Genomic DNA, 13,295 nt, shown 5'->3' with positions numbered 1-13,295 from the left:
TTTGCCAGGTGAGGCACAAAACCTACTCACGTACTCTTGCCATTAGGATTATCGGGGCAAAAAAAATTTTGCGAACCCACAGGAAGACAGCTACTTGTCCATGGCAAGAAAGCTTGTGTACAGCTGATTAAGGTGCTCTTAGTAGCACAGGTAAGGAACAGGATTTTTTAATGGCCTTTTAGGCAAATAATATCCCTTAAAAATCAAGAATACAAAAACAACCCCAGATAGGCAAGGAGGAAATTAAGAATCTGTGAAAGGACCTGCCCAGCTCCAGGGAAAGTGCAGAGGCTGCTAATTATGGAGAGTCCTGCAGCTGATGCTCACTAAGGGTAGACCTAGAGAAGGCAGCTATAGCAAAGAAACAGAATCTCTCTTGCTCTTGTAGTTATGACCTGGATCAAAGCTACTGTAACTGGTGCCTGGGAGCAGCTGGATTATAGCATGGTGAAGCTGGTGACTGACAGGGTACTGGAAGGCAGTAGAAACACCTGGTAGTCTTAGGCTATGTCTACACTACCACTTATATCGCACATGGGTGTGAATATTCCACCCACTGGGCAACACAAGTTACACTGACCTAAGCACTAGTGTGTCTCCCACCAACATAGCTTCTGCTGCTTGCGGAGGTGGTTTTATTATGCCAACAGGAGAACTCTCTCCCGTGAGCACTGAGTGGTCACCAGACGCGCTGGTTTGGCCCTAAACCCAAACTTTAGCCTAAACCTAATGTGGATCCACCACCACCTTGGTTCTTCTCTCTCAAATGGCTCTCTAGCTATGTCATTTAAATACTCCAAGGATGCAATTCTCCTGGTGTTTTGCCTGACGAATGGACAGACAGGAGTATTGCAGTGCTGTTTTGGATCTGGTCCAGCTTTGCTGAATTATGCAAGATGTGAAGCGGGGAGGAAAGGATATTCTGAGTTTAATCAGTACTGTTGTTCATATCTAACTCCTACACAAATTCCCAAGATAATGGTCAGCAGTGCAGCTTGCTCCCCTTAGGAAAATCATATGCAAAGAAACAGAGCCTGCTTCCACTTGTTCTGAAGTCTGAGAGTTTTGCCATTGAATTTAATGAGGGCAGGATCGTGCTCCTAGTCTCTCCTCAAAATCCAAGAAAGGTTCAAATGTTCCAGTAACAGGGGATTCACCCACACACCATCCCACCCACTTACTTGCTGTATTTGTCGTCATATTTGCAGATATAGCTAAGATGAGCAGCAAAAGCTTCTACTGCCAACGGGCATGGGATCTCGCCACTTTTTCTCTTAATTATAACTCCTGCATCAATTACAAAAAACAAAACACAGCCGTTGAGTCTTAACTGTTGTGTTAGCATCAGTGTCACCCCCGATAATACCCTGTCTGAAAAGGGGATCTGAGATCAGCTACTTAGTCTGCCAGCACGAGCAAGACTCCATTAATCGTTAGAACTTCTATGCCAAAAATAAACCTTGTGGATCCTGAATTTGCTTTCCTTCTCCCATCCCTCTTCTCAGTCCAACTGGCACCTGGAAGATTGTATCATATACCTTGCTAGTAGTGTGCATGCCAAAGCAGCTGTGTGGAAGATGCAAGAGAGGTTGGTTTAAAAAAAAAAAAATGGTCAAAACACAAACTTGAACTCTTTCCAGAGCTCCCACTATGGGCCCTTCATGGTGGGGCACCTGTTGGTCAGACTTCATGTGGTGGTGATTGCTTCTTGATGCACCATTATCTTGCTGACATGCTAAATCCAAACTTGCAAAAGTTCAGCTTTAATTCACTGGGACAGAATGCTGTGGGTTTGGATTCTGGTGTGTATTGTTTGTCTAGCCCTTCTTCATGGACTGTGACACTAGCAGGTACTGAAGAGCAATGGTTACCATGGGATGTGATGATCACCTCTGTTGCAGTTGTAAGTCTTAAGGTAGTGGGGTCTACAGGGAGCACTGCAAGCCAAGCAGCTGGTGCCAGACACAGCTGCAAACTGTCTTAGGCTGGTGTTATATGCTGCAGACACCACCTGCTCACCATGATTCATCCTTAGGGTGAGACACTTCCCCTCTTCCCAGCTGTACTGCCTCCACACTGTCTTTGCTACTGCATTTGTATCCAGATCTCTCTCACTCCTGCAAGGAAACTGATGAGACCAGTGGTCTGGAGAAGGGAAAGGTTCATGAAGCATGGTTAGAAGTCCAGTCCAGGCCTGCCGGGTGTGATGGGGTGAAGAGTCAGAGAAGCATTTGTAATTAATTTCCAGATGTCTTGTATGAAGTTTCTGCCAGAGGCACTTGTCTGTGCTCTATTACCACCCCGTGCCCAAGGAAATGGGACTTGTGCTCATTTTGTAAATAAACCATACTAAGAAAATACTGGACTCCACATCACTGAGTTCTGCTTCAAACAGGGACACTGACACACCTGTTGCTGCTCAGCAAAGGGGCAATACAATTTGCCAGGCAGCAGTAGGTTTGGGGGCCTCAAAGGTCATTTTCCTGTTTGGAGCAGAAATCTGACACAGAGTCTGGTATTTTCTCCATATACATTTAGGGTGGGATCCACAGAGGGACTAGGGTGTTGCAATCCTCAGCATCATGGCACCTAGAAAAAAATCACAGGAACACCACCATGCTCCATAAAGCTGAGATAGGCGCTTATCTCTCCCCATTCATTACACAGGGAGCCTAGGCACCTAAGAATGTGATCCACAAAAGCCAGCATGCTAGGTGGGGTGCAGCCTAAGTTAGCTAATGGGAAATACCAATGAGGGCTGGGTGCGAATCCCTGCCCCTCTCTTGGAGATAGGGGCCTCTATATGGACTGCAAGGAGCTGCCTAGCTCTGCTTCGGGATCCATGAACGGTAACCAGCCACCTCAAGTCAGGCAGCTTAGGCACCTAACTAATTTCTTGTGAGCATGAGGTAAGCGCCTGCCTCACTCCACACACAACACCCAGTGGTGGTAATGCCACCACCTACCCCATAATCTTTAGCCCAATGGTTAGAGCAGAGATGTGAGGAAAACCCAGGTTCAATTCCCCACTCCCTGCCAGAGGAGGAGAGAGGATTTGAACAGGGGTTTCCTGCCTCTCAGGAGCATTTGTTAACTACTGGCCTATTTGAACATGGGGCTCCCCCAATCTCAACCTGTTAAGGCTGTTTCACTGTGACTAAAGAATGATTAGAGCGAGGGGACGGGGCCTGGGGTCTCCTGCCTCCCAGGTGGATGCCTTAACCACTAGACTACACAACCATTCCCCCTCTTGTGTTCTCTCTGGCCCAATGATCGTTCCACTCTGGATAAATACTTAAATAGTCATGGGGCCAGAGAGTGAGAGCCTGGGTGTGAGTGAGGGAATGACTCTGTAGCCCTTTGCTTAGGGTACCCACCTGGGAGGTGGGACTTCAAAGCCTGAGCCGTAACTTCCAAGCACTATCTACACAGCTATTACTACAGTGCTATCGTGAGCTTCACTAGCACGGTCACTCTGGGCTGGGAGGCTCGCTGCTGTGGGCTGCGTAGACATAGCCCCAGGGACTAATGTCATCAGGCAGCTTTTTTCAGTTTTCACTCTGGCCGGACTAGCCCCTATGTTGACTGGCTGTTTGTTCCATCTCCCTCCCTCCCAGTCATGTCACCCTCACACCACCTTGCCTCCATGCTCCCCTTCTTCCTGCCTTCTCCCTGTCTTTGTCTTTCTGTTTAAATGTATCCCCTCCTAACTAAAACCCTCCCAAGGACCCACTTTTAAATCAAGATAGGATGTTTTGCTAAAAGCTCTGCTCTAGGAATGATTGTGGGGAAGTTCTCTGGCCTGTGCTATACACGAAGTCAGACTGGATGATCACAATGCTCCCTTCTGGCCTTGGAATCTATGAATCGCTCCTTGGGGGGAAAACTGTGGCACTAACATGCTGTTTGCAAACCATCATTCTGTTCTCTCTGCAGGTGTTTTCTATTCTTTTCCCTTAGGCTTTGTCCTTCTGGTGTATTTAAACTGTAAACTCTTCGAAGCAGGGACTGTCTCTCTCACTCTGTACGGCGCCTAGCACAATGGAACCCTGTTCTTCACTGTGTCCTAGGCACTATCCTAATTCCTCCTGGAAGGCAGCTCAGCTTGGCTGAGGTTACTGAGACACATAGGATTAAGGTGCCTTGTGCTTGGTCCCACTTTTAGTCACTGTCTCAGTTTGGATGAGATCCCAGAATCCTCCTGGCTCTCTGGTCTTTCCTGAATCTTCTAAACCATTAAATTACTTCATAAGACATCCAGACCAAAATTGTTACTCATGTTTTGATTACAGGCTTGAGAATTAAATTCCTTTGGCTAGAAGTCCAGTTCCCTCCATTGTCTTTGACAAGTCCCTTATGACACCCTACTTGGCAGGCCCTGTTCTGAATGTAAGACTCACAGCACATACTAGGTGTCATATTTATGACTGATCCATATGACTATTTATTTGAAGTCTTTGAGTGACAGATTTTAATGAGTCCCAAATGTTGTTAGAGCAGAGTATGAGGCATAATAAGTGTAAATATAACATGGGGACAAAGGGGGGAAAAAATCCTTAAAGCTGACAAAACCAATATTTCTTATTGCCCTCAACATACCCAGTAAGGGTGTTTTAATTTTCTTTGATGGAATAGTCCTTAAAGATCTGACTGACTGTGTGAAGACAAGATTGTCTTTCCCCTAGTAGGTCTGGAAAGTATAAGATCTGTTTAGTGCAGGTGTTTTTGGTGAAACTTTTTTTGGATTTTAGAATTTCCTTTGATTCGCCTTCCACCATTCACTTTCACTAAAAATGTGTGATTACAGCTACATGGGCACCATGTACTCCATCTTATTTTCCATTATAGACTGCTTAAGTGTTTCTATTTCTGGAGTGTGAATAGGTTTATCTTCTAGCACAAAGCTGGGCAAACGTTTTGGGCCGAGGGCCACATCTGGGTGGGGAAACTGTATGCAGGTTGGGATGTGGGAGGGGTGCAGTGTACAGGAATGGGCTCAGGGCAAGAGATTGGGGCAGAGGAGGGGTGCGGGGTGTATGAGGGGGCTCAGGGAAGGGGGTTGGGGTGCGAGGTGCAGCAGGGGGCTCAGGGCGGGGAGTTGGGGGGAGCGGTGCAGGCAGGGGGCTCAGGGCAGGGAGTTGGGGGGAGGGGTGCAGGAGGGATTCAGGCTCCGGCCCGGCACCGCTTACCTAAAGTGGCTCCAGGGTGGCAGCCTGCCCTGGCCCCATGCCGCGCTGCTCTGGGAAGCGGCTGGCACCACGTCCCTGCGTGGCCCCTGGGTGCGGGGAGCACAGGGCTCTGTGCGCTGCCCTTGCTGCACCGCCAGGTACCTCCCCCGAAGTGCCTATTGGCCATGGTTCCCTGTTCCCGGCCAATGGGAGCTGCGGGGGGGGGGGCGGTGCCTGGATGCAAGGAAAAAGCACGCAGCCCTCTGCCCCCCCCGCGCCACGGTGCCAGCCGCTTCTGAGAGCGGCATGGGGCCTGCGGCACCACAGGGGACAATCCCACGGGCTGGATCCAAAGTCCTGAGGGGCTGGATCCAGCCCACAGGCTGTAATTTGCCCACCCCTGTTCTAGCACTTCACAAGCTTGGTTCAAGCCATTGGTAGGAGGGGGCCTAGCAAAGTTCCCCAGAAGGAGGCTGGGGTGGCACAAATTGCTCAAAACTTTGGCACTGCCTTGGGAATCCCTCTGGTCAACAATGCTCCAGTAGATAGCCCTGGCTGGGAGGTGGCATGGCCAGGAAACATGATGATGTGCTCATTCAGCAGACCCCCATAAGATGTCTTTGCTAACAGGGCTCCTATGTAGCCCTTCCCCTGGTGGAGCTCCCAGGGAAGTACTGTGTTGCAAACCCTGCTTGATCTTTCCTGGGTTGTGGAGAGAGGTGGGCAGTGCTGCTAACTCTTGTGATTTTTTTTTTTTTTTTAAATCGCAAATCTTATGATAGTGTGTGTGGTGGTTTTCCCTTAATGCTCCAGCTCCTGGCATCATGTGATTGTGAGAATCTCAGCTTTTATTGGAAGGAGGTGGGGGAGTGAGCCACAGTTACAGAGAAGCTTGAAAATGTGACCCAAGCGCATGCTAAAGCTTCAGCTACCAGAAGGCAAATAAAACCACCCAAAATGTTGGGTTTTTTTGTTTTTAAATTATGACTTTAAGCCAATCCCTGACTCGTGATTTTTTGAACAGTAGGGTTGGTAATACTAGGAGCAGCTTTCATCTTCTGTGGTGTGCAGGGGCTGCTGTTGGGGTGTGTGCACCAAGAGGGGTGAACAGAGCACTGCAGGTTCGAAGTTCTGTACGGATATCATCTAATAAATCCTCAAAGACCCATGATGTAAGGCAATGCGTAGACCTGAATTTCCATAGTTTTAAAAGGTCTGAAGTATAATTCTACTGCAACGCCTTCCCCCATCAGACCCATCAGTGAATTCTCGTAAAGGGCATTTGGAAGTTTAGGGCCAAAATCCTCAACTAGTATAAATTGCTGAAGTCATTCAGTTTGTTTTATAATAAATTATTCTGCTTCCCTCCAGACTTTCAGGTTCTGGACCTTTTATGAGCTAAACATTTCAGAGAACTAATTCAACGTAAGCAGCGAGGGCTGCTCCTCTGCACAGCACCCTCTGGGCCCAGAACTGAGCAGGAAAGAGCCTACTTTGGGGGCACTAGTACCCATGCAGTGATTTTTTCCTCCTCTGCCCACTCCCATTTGTGTGGCATTTGGGAAAGGAGGGAAGACACTGCAAGAGGGAGCCAGCCAAAGACTCACGCCAGCAGGAGAAGCTGTTAGAAGGAGCCTCACAGTGAGTGCTGGGCTACTTCCACAGTTTTGACGCTGGTCGTTCTCTGCCCTGCACTGATTGGCTGTTTGCCCCAACCCCTCCTGCCCCATCCCATGGTCTGGTCACCTCAGCCTCACTCCCTCTGCCTTCCACATTCCTCAATTTCATCTCCCCTGCCCCTTCCCCCTCTCTTCAATGATTCCTCTCTTTATCTATCTGTTTAGTTAACCCCCCAAATACCTAAACACCACCCAAAGTTACACCCATAATCACCACCTCTCCCCCCCCCCCCCCACAAATTGTGGCACTAACATGTCATTTGCACCCCATCACTCTGTTCCCTCTGTTTTGTGTTCTATCCCTTTCCCCCGCTGTTTGTCTGTCTGGTCTATTTAGGTTGTATGCTCTCCAGAGCTGGGACTGTTTAGTACATAGGCATGACCAAAATACAGACAGTAAATTTTTAAACTTCTCCCCTTAAACTACTTGTTTAAGAAAACAGAATTTTGTTTTGTTTCTTAATGTGGAGACAACACTTAATGTTTGAAGCAGAATACGCAAGTTACTTATTTGTGCAGTACTGTAAACGAAAGGCTTTCAGTCTTTAGCATTCATGAGGATGTATTCTGACAAACTGGTTCAAAACTTTCGTAATTCACACGCTACATCTAAAAATGGGATTCGTAGATTGGTTTTGACGAGCACTTCTCTGCAATGCCTCTCCACAGACTTGAGTGGAGTTTGTAGTCAGGACACAGGTGAGATTCCCTTTCTCTGTTTTTATTTTATGTAAAGTAAGTAACTAGGTCACTACTTGTTGCCTCCACCTTTGCTGAAATCCTCATCCATGCCTCAACTCGTTCTTGTCCTCACTATAGCAACTTCCTTCTCATGTCCCCCTGGGTGTAGTAAGCTGCTGCCTACTTTTACAGGCAAAAAGCTGTGACACCATGGCTCCATTCTCAGACTGTTCCACAGGCCCCCATTCACCTCATGCTTCAGTTCAAAGCTGCCTTCCATTTGCTTATTCCAGTCTACATCACTGACTTGTCTCTCCCTTCTTCCTTCCCCACTCAATCCACGTGCTCACCAATGGCTTTGCTACAGTCTTGCCACACTTTGTGTGAAAGACTTCTCTTCTGTGCTCCTGACATTGGGAAGAGACTTCTTGGGCCACATCCTTAGTTGGCATAAACTGGCATTGCTCCGTTCACTTCAACAGAGAGATGCCAATTTACACCACCTGGCAATCTGACCCTCCGCCAGTCTCACTAAATCTCTCTCCTTTTTCAAATCTCAACTGAAGCCTTTATCTTTTCTCCCTAGCCTATATCTCACATTGTTTTCTCTCAATCTGCTACAATTCGTTCATGCATCCGATGAAGTGAGCTGTAGCTCACGAAAGCTTATGCTCAAATTGGTTAGTCTCTAAGGTGCCACAAGTACTCCTTTTCTTTTTGCGAATTCGTTTAATGTTCTTTATCAAGAACCCCTGTGAAGCATTTTGGTGAATATGTACTTCAAAGATCTTGCATACCATACAGGCTAAACTTTGTAAACCATGATCATGTTCTGTAAATGTAACTACATGAGTTTATACTGGCTGAGGTTCTGGCCTCATCTATGTACCAGTGTGAGACTTTACACTGAGATGGGTCCTAAACATGTGCAGATTTTCACACCCATGCATAAAATTTGTTGCCTGTGTCTGCTCTGCTTCTGTTAAAGGGACATTCAACCAGTTTATTTGTAAAGGTGGTGGTGACTGTTAAGCTTTATAAATAGATTTTTCTTTTCTGAAACTTGTTTTTAGTAATTGTAGCCGAAGACAGCAGCTTTGTGCTAGTGCATGAGAACCAGGTGATGCTCATTGACTTGACTTCGGTTTAATTACTCCAGTTGCATTGTCCAAATATGCAAAAAGCAAAGATAATAATGACCATAAATTAGCTTGTTGAACTTAATTCAATTTAAATGTAAGGTCTTGTTAGAAAGGCTCTAATTCTGTACTGAGGGTGTCTTGGAGTCTGAGTCTGTAAATATACAGTAATTTTATTTAATTCCATGGGTTTCAATCGAACTACTCATGTGTAACTTCTTTCTCATGTGTGTTTTTAGAATCAGGCCCTAAGACACCAACCCTTTCAAGTTATCTGCTTCTCTTTTTAGTTAAATAAATGTTCTCTTGTGACATATAATAGCATTCAAAGTAGTTACCAGTTCCCTAGCTCATTGTATAAAGGTTAGGATGTGTGGTGAGTTCTGATAAATGAACCCCCAATTCCTGTGAGATTTAGCCATATGGTGTGGCTATGCAACCCTTAACTACTGTGACTGGCACCTGAATACCCTAAATTCTGTGCAAGTTTTTGAGAATGCGGGTTAAGCACCAAGTTACCTTTTGTAAGCAGTAGCACCTTAAATTTGTAAATATTTAACATTCTTTCAACTATAATTTTGCTTTTTGTATTTTACTCACTTTGGATAATAGAACTACAAGAGACTTTAAACGGACGAACTACTCTCTAAAAATGTCCTTTCATGTTGGATTTTGTAAATATTTTTTCAAAACCTATACTATGCCTAAAGATCTTTGAGTCCCTTAAAAAACCCCTCCCCTATTAAGATCAATTTCAGCTGAGTCTTCAAGAAACTACTCACAAGCTAAACTACTCCGAAATATATCTTTGGCTGTTCTGGTTTTCTTTTTAGCAGCTGCACCATCAGTTGAGTATGCAATGGGAAGACTCTTGACAAAAGCCATTTGTATGTGACAAATGGCTTTTAAATCCATAGGAAAAACTAATTGTAGAATCTGGTCAAAGTTTTAATACTTGGTATGGTTCTTATTGGTCCAAAATTTTTTATGCATTTAGGAGTTACTCTTTACAAAGACTTATCATGCAATTATCCCACGAGACACCTTGTTACATATAGTATTTTAACCTCCGTTACAACTCTCTACACCAGCACAGGTCAGCTGGGATATGTATAACACCAAAAAGGAACAGCTCTCTACTGTGCCAGCTAAAGGAGTAACTATTGGCTGGTAGCATTAGTAAACTTTTTTAACCTTTATGCAGAGAAGATATCAGTTGCAGACAGAACACTTTTAGCCAGGGCTAATGTAGATTAACTAGTACTTTACCGACAAGAGCAAACACAATGGAAATAAACTGTAGCATTAATGATCATCTAGGATAATTATCAAGCTTCTTGTCTGGCGTTATCAAACTTACTAAGTGTCGTATCTTGCCTTGTCACCTATTTTGAAAAACTTGGTCACGGTACTTGGAGTGATATTGCTGACTGCTCACCTTGTTGAACTGGAGAATAGGCATTAGTGAGAAAACGAAAATGCCCTTTGTTGTACCAGCAGATCAGGGACATGTTTCCCTTCATCTTTATTCTGTACTGCCCTCTGGACTGAGGAGCTTCTGGGTTATGCAGCATTGATGGAGGTAGGCCTGTGCAGTCACTTTTCCTGGAACTCAGCAACCCGCAGCAATAAATTTCTGCACATGAAAGAGAATAAATTCTCATCACCACACAATCCTATAGGTTTAGACAGAAATGACAGTGGGGCTGTCTGACCTATTTGACTGGAGGAAGAACTGGTCCTAAAACTAAGCCAGTAGATACATAGGTTGGCCAATGGCCGAGGATTTCCCTGTGATATCCAGGACTACTCTTTTTTTTCAGGCTCCAGGAAGAAATGCATTCAATACACAAGTCCAGAGAGCCAGTTCTCCAGGTGATTAATATGATACACAGGGGTTTAATTAAAACGAACTAAAAGGGAGAATATAGCCTGAGTAGCTGAACTTCCCAACAGTGAGATCTATTAGGTTGTGAAATCTCCTCCCAGGGAGGAGGTCACATTGCTTGGGGCATTTAGCATTAGACTGGACAAAGTAGTAGAGGACGTGCTCTCTTCCATGTTTAATGATGCTGACAAATTGGAAAAAAGGCTTTGGCCTCCTTAAGTTGTCCGAAATGACCCCCATGGTGCCTTTAATCCTAGTGGCTGACAGCTTTTGGTGCTAGCAGATGACAATTTCCTAGCAGTACAATTTTGTCAAAGCTCATCAATTCTACCCTCCTTCAACCATGACAAAGGGACTAATGAGTAAATTCATATGTTGTGAAACCCAGACACACGTCTCACTCTAGCAATCAATGCAGCTACGTGAGAATAACCAAATCATTTAACGCACATTAATAACAACAGTGCCTGACTTGTGTTGAGTATGTGATAAGAAAAATATCAGAGGGTTAAATCTTCCATTCATCTGATTAATGTAAAGAGCATATAGTAATAGAATTTCTTGCTATCAGAAGAGAGAAAATCTGCACAGGAAATTTAGTCAAAGAAATCCCCAAATCAAACAGCTGATCAACTGGATTAAAGGATCAAATCTAGCTTTGGTCAAGAGTCAAATCTTTCAGTATTGAGATACTCTATAATCTGAAGCAATGTCCTCTTCCTGATGTGAGCTTTACAAAATTCAGGAAATCTTAAATCCAAATCTTCTTACTGTCTCTCTAGGCTTTGTTTTGACTATATGGAGGGAATCAGAGTACACACATCTGTGTGTATATTATACTTAGACTGATCCACTTAGGTTTGTGTATTCCACTTAAACTACAGCAGCCCAAAGCTGCTATTTCAGGTAAAACAAACTAGGTCTGTCAACTGAGAACACTGACCTAAATTTTAGAGTCTAAAATCTACTTATTGAACTATCCTCCTTCAGCAAATAAAGAATATTAAAAATCAGATCACTTGATCAACGGGAATAGAGGCTGTTACATACTATGCATGTATCCGATGAAGTGAGCTGTAGCTCACAAAAGCTTATGCTCAAATAAATTTGTTAGGACTTGTGGCACCTTAGAGACTCCTTTTCTTTTTGCGGATACAGACTACTCTGCTGTACTCTGAAACCTGTCTTCTGCCTTTGTTGTTCTGGTATTCTGTACGCTCTTTGGAGCAGGGGCAGTCTTTCGTGGGGGAGGCGGTTCTGTTTGTATAGCACCTAGTGCGGTGGGGTCCTGGTCCTTCACTAGGGCTCGTAGGTGCTATGGTAATACAAAATAATCAACAGTGCTCATGAATTGATTGAAAGAGCAGCAAACAATTGGCAACTGGTTCTTGAGATTTCCCAAACAGTGCTTTATAAAACCAGAAAAACACAGGCTGGGAGACCACAGAAATATAATTTTTTTAAAAAAATTACAGCTGTATTACATTTTTACATAAAAATAGAATTGTTCCTGTTGTCCCAATAGTAAGAATGGAGCAGTGGCTCTTCGATTAGAAGATGTGAGCTTTTTAAATGTCAGAATGGAAAACCAACACATCAACTTAGCTATTTGATTTTAGGGGAGGAGCTGTCTAACGGATCCTGTGGTCTGCCAGTTCTGATCTCTCAACCACTGGACTTTCAAATAATAGAAATGGCTGGAAGGGATTTGAAGAGAGAGATCTCTACACTGAGGTGGGACAAGGATACATCTGATATACATAAAATATGTGCTAAAAATCCTCTTACTACCACCATATCTGAAACTTTCTTTAACAAGTCTGTGACCACCTAGGATTTTAGTTGTCACTATGTGCCATTGAGAATGTCACTGCAGCAGCAGGATTAGAACACTGATCCTCCTGCTCCAAAACCACAATCCCTTAACCGAGAGAAGAATTTCCTTTAGCTGTTACAATATAGGGTCTATGACTCACTGAATGGCCATTTTAATTCTCTTCAGCAGAGGGCAGCAGTACACAGCCACTCGAGCCAGTACATTACTGTTCTTAGGATTGCTGAGGTCTGAGGGAGGTAATTAAGTGCAGCCTTTTCTTAAGCTCACGTAAGCTTGCAAAAGACTCAAGCAGCTGTTTTGCTCTTTCCACAAGAGAATGGGAACCATCTTGCACATCTCTCAGGAAAAAATAATAAAGCACCTCCTTACATAACACAAAGTGGTGACAAATATGGTAGCTGCAGATTTACTATCACCACTTGCAGAGGACGGCGTATGAAATTTGTGAAGGTTCTTAAAAGCTATAATTAAAACAACCAGTTGCTATGGTAATAGCAGCAATAAAAATTAAGCCCATCTGGCACAATGGTGTGGTCCAAAATTAATTAAATGCTTAACATGTTTTATTAAAGTCCAGAAGAAAATGAAGTTTTACAGAATTCAGAAGAAGTCTGATTGAATGGGCCCTAGTCCTGCTCTCATAAGTAGGGCCCCACCAATTTCACAGCTGTGAAAAAACATGTCACAGATTGTGAAATAAGGCTTTCCCTGTGAAATCTGACCTCCCCCTTGCTGCAAGTCCCCGCCGGGCTGGGGAGGGACAGGACTTGTCCTTCCCCTGCATGGCCGCTCTCGGGGGTAGATCAGACCCACCTCCGAGTGCCTTCCCCTGCTACAGGGCAGCAGCTCTGGAGGTTCCTGCAGCTGGAGGCGGCTTGTGGAGGTGGATCTGATCTTCCCCTG

General features: G+C 44.6%; 1 protein-coding gene across 1 annotated transcript in view; it reads right to left on the bottom strand.

The window, feature by feature from the left end:
- PGBD5 (piggyBac transposable element derived 5) overlaps window positions 1-13,295 on the bottom strand; it is a 97,986-nt gene that overhangs the window by 12,248 nt on the left and 72,443 nt on the right. Inside the window, exons 5-6 of the mRNA XM_037895222.2 lie at window positions 10,106-10,303; window positions 1,182-1,287 (exon numbers count right to left, since the gene is read on the bottom strand). Coding sequence (XP_037751150.2) covers window positions 1,182-1,287; window positions 10,106-10,303 — 304 coding nt within the window. The remainder of the gene's footprint in view (window positions 1-1,181; window positions 1,288-10,105; window positions 10,304-13,295) is intronic.

Source organism: Chelonia mydas, chromosome 3 (assembly GCF_015237465.2).
Source record: "Chelonia mydas isolate rCheMyd1 chromosome 3, rCheMyd1.pri.v2, whole genome shotgun sequence".
NCBI lineage: Eukaryota > Metazoa > Chordata > Testudines > Cheloniidae > Chelonia > Chelonia mydas.
This window is presented reverse-complemented; position numbering and strand designations above follow the sequence as displayed.